The 9,967-nt window shown below is 40.3% G+C and overlaps 1 protein-coding gene across 1 annotated transcript; it reads right to left on the reverse strand.

Annotated features, from left to right (window-relative positions):
- Window positions 1-2,570: 2,570 nt before the first annotated feature.
- On the reverse strand, window positions 2,571-6,661 carry dclre1b (DNA cross-link repair 1B). Its single transcript, XM_038723612.1, has 4 exons — window positions 5,990-6,661; window positions 5,447-5,612; window positions 5,048-5,230; window positions 2,571-4,757 (listed from the first exon to the last, which is right to left on the reverse strand). Exons 1-4 carry the CDS (start codon window positions 6,185-6,187, stop codon window positions 3,559-3,561), a joined length of 1,746 nt encoding a protein of 581 aa, XP_038579540.1. The 5' UTR covers window positions 6,188-6,661; the 3' UTR covers window positions 2,571-3,558.
- Window positions 6,662-9,967: the final 3,306 nt, after the last annotated feature.

Genomic DNA, 9,967 nt, shown 5'->3' on the forward strand with positions numbered 1-9,967 from the left:
ACCAGTCTCCGTTTCTCATCAAACAAAGCCCAAGTGTTGCAGCTAAGAGTACTTAACAATATCATAGAAGTAGTATAGTATAGTAGTATGTGTATAAATAGTAAGTGAGTTAATAGTTATTATAGTATGAATGCAAACATGATCGAACACACTGTAAAACAGGAAAAAGACCAGCCTGTCATGTGCTTTCACTTTTTTTATTGTGGGTCTTGAGGGAAAACACATTTTGAAGGGAAGGATTGCAATAGTCGCCTCATTCTATGAGCAGTTTTACTCCCGGTAAAAGGGCTTGGCCTTGCAGGTAGCATGATTTCCACTTTGAAGTAATGGTGTGTGTGAAGAAGCCATTACTTTAGCCCTAATACCCTGCTGTGATGCTTGTAGGGGTATGTGACACTCCATTTCCTTGCATTTCCTGGCCTCAATGCTAGGGCTCCATATTCTCTCAGTGTAAAAAAAGGAAAAAAGGAAATGCATTTTTCCACCAAAAATATTATTCCTTTATTTTTTGTTCACAAACATGTTTTCTGTTTTTGCTTGTATTTTGTCTGCAGGGGGAAAAAGCAGGCTTGTGTAAATTATGCAGCAATCTTAATGCAAATTCAGTCTTGGGCGTTGTCTCATCCTGATTACAATTCAACCAGTCTCAGGAGTACAGGAGTCCGTCCCCCTCTGCTGTCAAGAAAGATTACAGCTCGGTATAATCTAAACCACAACCCCAGCACACTAAAACAATTCTGTACTCCTTCAGTCCCTGTAGAGCAGGTGATGATGCCCTGGTCAAGTGTAGGAATGTGGGGCATCACACTGGCTTTGACATCTGCCTCATGTGAGACCTGTTCCTCAAGTACTGTACTTAAATATTGTACTTGGTATTTCTACTTAACTCCACCACATTTATTTGACAGCTTAGGTTACTTAACACAATAAGACATTTGCATACAAAACATACAAAGAGCTTATAAAACAGGATGCTTTGTTATACACGAAACTACCCAACAGCATTTGCAGCTGAAATGATTAGTTGATTAATTGATGAGAGGATTGACAGAAAATTAATTGGCCACTATTTTCATAATTGTTTAAAGTTCCAGCTGGTTCCAGCTTTGCAAATGTGAGGATCTGCTGCTTAATAATAAATAAATTATATTTTACAAATTAAAATATAGTTTTATTTTTATATTTACATTTATGTTAAACATTTTAATGTAATTCTTTTTAAAATAATCATTACTTGCAGTATATGTATTTATATATATTTATATATTTTACTAGTGTAACATTTTCAGTGCAATGTGTACTTGTAATGGAGTAGTTTCTGTATTAATGCTTTTACTAAGGTAAAGGATCTGAATACTTCGTCCACTGCTGGTCATCATCAGTGCTCCTCTGCACACAGCTGCCTCTGAGCCCGTGACTGATTGTTAATCCCTCCTCACCACATACAGGGAAACCCCACGCAGCAGCCAGTCATTCATCCTTTATGAGCACAGGAGACTCCTGTTGGCAGCTTATGTCAATCTGACAACCTACTGATGGTGACTTTATGATGTCTCAGCATGACACTTTTGAGGTTTCTGAACTTCACACATGCTGAGATAATTTTTTTATAGGAGACTTTTTTAAAGCGCAGGCTGATGACACGTGTTAGGATCATGGCCAACTGGATCAATTGTACGGTTTCTTTATGTATTGCACTGCTCACGGTGAATGCTGTTTTGGGGAGGGGATGAGGAAAAGATGTTTAACAGCAAATGAGTGAGCCCTATTTGGCCCTTAGCAAGGTTATTAAAGCTTTGAGAATATACTATATTTCAATTGAGTAACGTTTGTTGTTCAGTTTTCTTGTCCTTCTTCCTTAGAGAGCAAGTTAACGGCCATGTTTCATTAGCTGATAGTGGATGAGGTTCTTTGCCGTTGTTACTCAGGACACCAAAAAGCATGCATACCCCCAAACTACCTTTCTATCGGGGCTGAAATGAGTGACAGCTGGTTCCTGCTCTGTAGTCTGGTAGTGCAGCAGGCATACTTCCACACTGTACTGATATATTGTTTTTGTACAAATGTAGAAAGAGGGCACTGATCTTGACTTTTGTATTAAGGAAATCGCAGGTGTCTGGTCATTACCAGACTGAAATAGCCTGGTTCTGCATGTGCTCATTTCTCTCATATAACATTGTATTATTTTAATTTACAATGTAATGATAACACTAAAACTGTGGACGGATGATGGGATTTTGTTGAGAGCTGAGTCATTACAGCTCAGCATGCTGGGGTTTCTTTTTTTTTTGTTTTACAGGAATTAGACATGCTGCAGAACCCTAACACCCAAACTAAATTGGAAGCAAGACAAAGTAAAAGCATCTGCTGACATGTTTGACAAACTACTGCCATCTTAGGGGAGAATAACAGCAGTGCAACAGAAACAGCTGTGAATCCTTAGCCTACACGCTGTATGTGCTATAGTATATGGTGCTGTTTAGCTATCAGGCTTAAAAAGTGAATTTAAAAAAGTGACACCGCAGCATAGCAAATAAAAGGGTTATTTATAAAGGAAACAATAAGGAGCATGTATTTCACATAAATTTTATAGTTACATGCATTGGTTTGGATTTCCTTTTTACTTCCCAAGAAATCAATCTTTCTTTTAGTTATTTGAACAACAGCATTATTTTTCCAGAACAAAAAAAGTGTTTACATCAGACTACAGTATAGTACAGAGTACTGTAGTGTAACAAGTATGATATAGGATCAACATTGAGTGAGCTGTTAAATTCAAAATCAAAACAAAAAATAAATAAAAAAATTATATAATAGCAGCTACTTTTTGGAGTTGGCAAGGTTGGTCATTGAGAACAAAAGAAAACTATGAAACACATTGAAGTTGTAGTGCTATACACATGCATGGGATTTTAAGATAAAAACACCCCCTGGTAAAAAGGGAAAGCTATTTTGGAAAATTTCTAATTTAATTTTAACACAATAAATAAGGCCACTACTCACACAAAAAATAAAAGTTTAAGTGGAAAAGGCTCATCTGTTGTATGAAAACATTTAGCTTTTAGGCTAAAACTGAACTTTTATCAAATTTTGTTCTTTGTCTCAACGAAAAAAAAAAGGTGTCTCAAGACTGTTTGTTTTTAATGCAAAATAAAACTTCTTGATGATCTTGTGAAAATGTGACTGTATCAATTACAGACTACTGTAAAATGTTTTTTCCATTACAAGAGAAATATCTTTTTGTTGATGAGATTTTTATTTTATTTTTTTTAAACCATAGAAAGCTGTCCTGGCTTACACATCGAGGAGGCCAAGGCTACCGTGATGAAAGGTTAGGAAAAAGTGACCTTAAGATCACAAACCAGCTTTTCTACACAAAAGGCACCACAAAGAAAAATATATAAATAAAGAAGGTACTAGGAACAAAATAAGTTTTCTGTAAGGTGCTTATCTTAATACATTCTCTCTCACACATAACTAAAGAAAAGGCAAAAACTTTATCTGTCAGAGATGTCGTCGTCATCCTCTGCATCATGTAACAGACAGAGCAGAAACTGTTTACAGCGCCACGAGATCCCATGTCTTAAAGTCCTCCTCTGTGAAGGGAAGAGCCTTTAAAATACTGTTTTCAAGCTCCTCTATATATTCCTGCCTCAGCTCCGGGGATGAAGAGCAAGAATCACTGTCGAGGCCCCCTTGCAATAATGTCACGCCGTCGTTCTGATCACCGTGCTGACTCGTGTTACTGTCATCTGACATGTCAGCATCCTGATCCATTCCAAGTCCGCTGTGCTGGCCCATGCCGTCACCGTCTGACAGCTTGTGGATGCTCTGAGCATTTCCATGTCTGCAGTGCTGACAACTGTAATTTTCACTGGATGCTGTCTTGTTGATTATTTTGGCATTAGTTTCAAAAAGCCTTCTTGGGGTCCTGACAGGTGTCAAGCAGGCCTTCGTGTTTGCCACGATCTCCACTTGACCGAGCGGCACTGACTCCGCCATTGTCATGTCTTCATACACTGTCTTGGCGATGTTGACGTCTCTAGCCCCTCTTCTGTTTTTGTTAGGGGTGAGTTCCTCGCTCAGGTCAATAAGGATGCAGTCAGAGTCCTTTTCACTGCTTTCGTTGTCCACCTCTTCCTCAGAAGCATCCTGCTCCAGGCACTCTGCCTCCCAGGCTTCTTCGCATGACTTCCTGGATCCACTACCAGGCGACTCAAACACCACCCCTTTGGGAGCAAGAGGTTGGAAATGTCTGCGGCGAAGGCTGGCGTGTGCTATTGCGCCAAGTTGGCTCTCAGTCGGCCTCAACATGTAGTGTTGGACTGACTCAGGTACGAGGATTTCATGGCGCTTCTTCCTGGGCAGTAAGGCAGAGAGTCTACCAGGTACAAAGTTACCTACAATGGGCACAAGGGAGGTAGGTTTTAGTGCAGAGACAAAATCCTCCAGCTCTTGGTAAGAGGAGTGGTCCGAGTAGGGCACCACATGGAGGTGGGGGTGAAAGGAGATCAGGGGCCTGCTCGTGGGCAAGATGGCCAAAGTGGGTTGTTCTTCGTTCCACAGGCGTAAAGTGGCACAGCAGATCTTCGACTGCTCCACGACTCGGATACGACCAGCTCCGGGGTCAGTGGTGAAGACGTTAGGCAGCTCCAGGGCTTTGAGGGTCTCCATCCTCTCAAAGCTCACCTCAATCCAGGTTTTAAACTCCATCGCCAGCTCCACCAGCAGGGACTCTTTGCCCAGAGCATACAGGCCTGCAAAGCAGCGCAAGAGAGCATAAGTGTCTGTGCTGTTGGCTGACTGCTGAGTGCAGGGAGCAACAGCAAGGTCACAGTGGGAAGTGAAGAGAGTACAGCATTTAATACTACTTAAATGTCCAAATCAAATTGTCAAGTGTTTTGTGGTTTTCTTTCATTGTATTTTAGGGAGTGGAAATAATGATAAATTATATCACGGAAGCTAAAATTAGTAAAAGAAATTTCTAAAAAACTTGTTCATATGGACAAGATGCTGTGCCTATTGTCCGTACAGAATATAATATTACCTATGACAACGTTGTGGTTGGGGTGACTGCGGATGATCTCTTTGATTTGTTGAGTGGCTCGCTGCCTGGAGGGGAGGGTGCGGTTGGGGTCACAGCTGGTGTTGTCCAGGTACAGGACATCTATAGTGGTGTTGGTCCTCAAGCACGGCTCACGCAACATGGAGGGAGTATATCGGAAGTCACCTGAAATTAACAATGTGTCAGTGCTGACTGTTAATGCCCCTGATTCTATAATCGATACTGTACCATGCATGTATTTTTTTTTTTTTTTTTACATCATATACTAACTGTGATGTTGGAAAGCAAAAGGAAAAGAATAAGAGGAGAAGCAACAGAAGCAAATTCCTACATCCTAGAAGCAGCAGATAAGGGGTTTCGTCCGTGCATTCAGACACTGACCAGTGTACAGTATAGAGCCAAAGTAGCCCTCGAAGAGAAACATGACAGCCCCTGGACAGTGGTTGGCGTCTATCAGTGTGACGGTCATCCTCTCTTTGCCGATGTCATCCAGTGGCAGCAGGTATGGATCACCCAGCTCTAAAGGATGGATCCACTGTTCTTTCACCTGAGCAGAAATTATAGCATTACAAAAAGAGGTTAATTCAGCAATATTGTTTTTCAACCTTAATGATCCCAATTTTCCTCTGAAAAACAATCTATATCTGCTCAATCCAAATCGCAGGAGATGCTCCAGTCAAAGAAAAACAAACCTTGAGTAAATCAGTGGAGCAATGAGTGCAGACACTTCCACATGAGCATGAGGGGGTCACTGACTGAATGGTTTGATGAATTTGAAAGTGATGTTGATCAAATCATCAAAACACCAAATGAGGGAAGATATTTTATAAGAATGGTGTTCATCCCAGGATCCGGGGCATCTTACCTGGGTGGTATTCTAAATTTGAGTCTTGGTGCACAAGTACATTCACGCGACTCCCTCACCTGCAGTTTGAGTCTGAGCAGGGTGGCAGTGACTGGTGAGCAGTAGATGGGCCGGTCGCTCCAGGTGGAGGTCAAACCCACCGTGTGGTCGCTGTGCATATGGGACAGGAAAAACAGGCGTGCGCCGGGACACTTGCGCACATGCCAGAAGTCTACGGCCAGCGGTGTGTGGGAGATGACTTTCCCGTTGACTGACATTGTCTACAGTTTCCCTCCAGGTGGACTGGTAACTGTCACAGGTATCAACAGACTGAGGATAACCGCTGTCTATTTAACTAACGTTAATTACTTCTGCCACTTGGCGACTCACAAACAAACCCGTTCAAGTAACAGCTGTGGAAATGGTTAAGGTTGTGTAATTTAACTTGCATGGCACATATTAAAGTACTACCTTAATCACAGTGCTGTGGTAAAAACTCCAGTGCTAGGCTAACTTTAGCTAACGTTGTCCGAACTTGTGACTTTGCTAACAACGGTGTGGCTGTAGGTTAGCATCGTCCCTAACCCGGTGCTGCGAGACGCCAATATATTGCGTTTTGAAAATCTCCTGTCCCACCGTCGACATCGGAAGCACATGTCAGTGCTACATTTTCACAGTTGCGGCGCTAATAGCAGATTAAGGTCCCCGCCGTTTGTGTTTTCAATTTGACGCTCTTCTTCTCCGTGTTGACTTGCGGAGAGCAAACCAACATTAAAGGTGCGTATCGCCACCTAGTGTTTCGGGGTGTGCAGATTCATAGCATTAGCATCTGAATACTCATTTGTCTATAAAAAAACAAGACTCAGTTTCCTAATCCTGCCTGTATTATATAACCTACCAACCCCCTTCTGATTTCCCTGAACTCCTGTCCTGCACTCAGCAATGATGATTAATCTCCATTCCTGTCCCGCCTCATGTTATATGTCCCCCCCCCCCCCCCGTCAAGCTCATGTGTGCTGAGCGTTCAGGCCCATGTGGCTGCCATGCATCACCCAGGTGGTTGAGATGAACTCTCCCCCCCTTCACTATGAAGCACTTTGATTATCTAAGATAAAGTAATCCATGAATATTGATTTTATTATAGACTGAATTATTTTTACTACAACGCACGATGCATTCTACATCTTCCAGAATTTACACCGCTGACAAAGATTTGATTGACTCATCCCCATTATATATAAAGTGAAGTGAAAACCTACACACCTAGGCCCATATCCTCCTTTAAGCTGTTTAACATGAACTGTATATTATAACAATGTCTCCCTTCATTGTCTGTATCACATTCCTTCTACCACGTGTTAATTATAGCTGTTCTAATTAAAGATTTTTGCTTCTCCCCCTTCCATGAGCTATTATCATTTGTTGTCATATATGTTAAGGGCCATATTTGCCAATTTATCTACTTCTTACTTTAATACCCACATGAGCAGGGACCCAGAAAAATGCACTTCTATACCCATCCTTTGTTATCTTAAAAGCATAATGTGAATGTCTACCATTAATTACCTCTTCTCTGACCGTTTGCCTTGATGACAAACCTGCTGGATCTGAGCAAATTTGTGTTTCTTCTGAAAAATCTTTATTGGTCAGTCTGATGAAATCGAGTCTATATACACAAATTCCCACATGCCCACCCTCAGGATTATTTGAACCACCTGTGTATAGTGTCAAAAATCCATAGAATTGTCCTTGAACCTGATCAATATGACAAATGTAATCTGTTACTCACCAGCTCTTCTTTTCTTCTAGGATCTGTAAATTAACATATGGATATGGGAGGATCCATGGGGGAACATAACTTAAAAAAACAGATGGACTATAGTTACTCTTTCAGACCTATCTTACCTATATTTCACCCAAAACCTCTGTCATTAACCTTAGGATACCCCAGCATTCAATTAAAACCTCAGAGGTGGCGTATTCCTTTCCACGTCCTTTTAGTTGTACCCAATACGCTGCTGATAGTTTCTCTCGTCTAAGATGTAATGGTAACTCACCAGGATCCACTAACAGAGCATTTATTAGAGTTGTTCTTCAAGCCCTCTTAATGCTCTGTTCTGAAACCCGTCTAATTTGTTTTACATTTGTTCCATTATATTTACAGTGATTGTTTATCGGTTCCCCAGTCATAACTGCATACATTCCTCATAAGGTTTAACACTTTCTTACATTTGTTTCTACGTTCTTTATATGAGACTTCCATGTGTTCTTTTCATCGAACCTTAACCCCTCCTAATTAGGAGCAGGGAGCTGTTCAGGGCCTTGGTCAGGGGCACCTTTGGAAGTAGCCCGTGCTAGACACCAAGCGATCCTGTGGTTCCCAAGCCAAGTCCTCAACGACTGAGCTATGCCACCCAAACACGTTAGATCTGCACTAACATAGGGATTTAAGGGCATTTTTAGCTGAAGAATTTACAGAGGTTTGTGTATCTGGTATCTGTAAAACATTTTTAATCACAATTAACATTTATCCCTCTTTTCCAGTTTGCCCCATCATCTGCATACAATGAAACATTTATATCTCTCTTTACATTCATGTATATTGTTTATAATAATATTGAAAAGGATAGGGCCATTTACACTTCCTTGAGAAATACTAGTTTCTATTTTAAACTCTATTTAGACATATTTGATCCCACTTTAACCCTGAAAGTACAATGTGAAAAAAAAATCTAATATCTATTTATACCTCCAATGCCAAGCCGACTCATTTTAATTAGTAGCCTTTTTTTCCACGGTCATACGACATTTCAGTGTCTAAGTATTCAACTACCATTACTTCTTTCAAATGAAATGTTTTTTCGACATCATCACTCATCTTCACAAGTCTTTTCACAATTATCTGTTTCATTAGTTTACAGAAATGTAATAAAAGCTAAAATTCTGTCACCTGCATTAGATGGGTCATTACCTGTTTTAACAAGAGAGAGAGAGTATAAGAGCACTTTTCTACTCACTATAGGGAAGAATCCATTCTATCGCTGATCCCGTTCACTTCAGAGTTTTCTCTTAATATCTCTCTCTAATTGTTTACCGTCAGTTAGAACAGGAATTTGTACAGATGTTCCCTTTCCAACACCTTTTCTTTAACATTGTCCATACTTTGTTTAACTGGATTTCTCCTCCTATGCTTGGGCGAAATTGCCGCCATGCATTTCACTTTCCTATGTGAGGTGGGGTCCTTGTTGTTTTGTTTTCTGTGAGCTCACCAAACCAAATTCCTATCGACTATGTTGAAATGGTAATAAAGTCTTGAACCTTGATAAGTATTTTTGTTTTATTCCTAGCTGTTCATCATCAGATTAAACATTCACAGATTACACCTTCTTTTCTGTCGTTCCTAATTTAGAAAGAGTTTTAGTCTTTGTAGATGGCAGTAAAACACTATTTTTGAGTCCTTTATTTAAATTAGTGAAGGGCAATTGTCAGAACCAAGAATCCACGATGCCACCAATGTGCTCTCTTGGGGCATTTTATTAAGATTGACTTTATGGATTCACTAAAAAGGTTGTTCAATTAAAAATGTACAGTTGGCTATGAGGCATCTCCCTGAACTGATTGGATTATTTTCTACTCTCCAGAAGATGGCGCCAAGAGAGAGGAAACAGTTGTTGCAACATTTACATTTTTTTGTGAAATAGAAATGAGTCTATAAGACATTTATACGTAAACTGCTCAGATTTTGAGAGATTCTGAAAGGACATAGAAGATTATTCGTCTACCAAATGTAGAAAAATCTACATGTACTGTAATTCATTTCAGAAAACAGAAATATACTTTTAATACATGGTAAAGCTCTACATTACACTATGAATTTTGAGTAGTGAGATTTTTAACTATAAGTATGACATAAAGAGTTCAGAGTAGGCCTACTACTAAATGGGGGCGTTGCTATGGTGACAGAAACCCATTGTAGCCCCCTTCCCCCTACATCTGCACACTGCTCACTTTCCAGGATTATACCTGGGATTGCTGCACATTCCTGTCTTATTACACTG

Source organism: Micropterus salmoides, unplaced genomic scaffold (assembly GCF_014851395.1).
Source record: "Micropterus salmoides isolate LMB-PRFRI ecotype aquatic unplaced genomic scaffold, ASM1485139v1 Ms_hic_scaffold_16, whole genome shotgun sequence".
Taxonomy (NCBI): Eukaryota; Metazoa; Chordata; class Actinopteri; order Centrarchiformes; family Centrarchidae; genus Micropterus; species Micropterus salmoides.

What these genes read in the sequence shown, in the direction of transcription:
- dclre1b (XM_038723612.1), bottom strand. Translation starts at nt 6,187, where the DNA reads ATGTCAGTCAACGGGAAAGTCATCTCCCACACACCGCTGGCCGTAGAC. An exon ending in TGCTCAGACTCAAACTGCAG is followed by an intron (nt 5,613 to 5,989) that starts GTGAGGGAGTCG and finishes ATTTCTGCTCAG; the next exon opens with GTGAAAGAACAGTGGATCCA. An exon ending in TGGCTCTATACTGTACACTG is followed by an intron (nt 5,231 to 5,446) that starts GTCAGTGTCTGA and finishes TGTTAATTTCAG; the next exon opens with GTGACTTCCGATATACTCCC.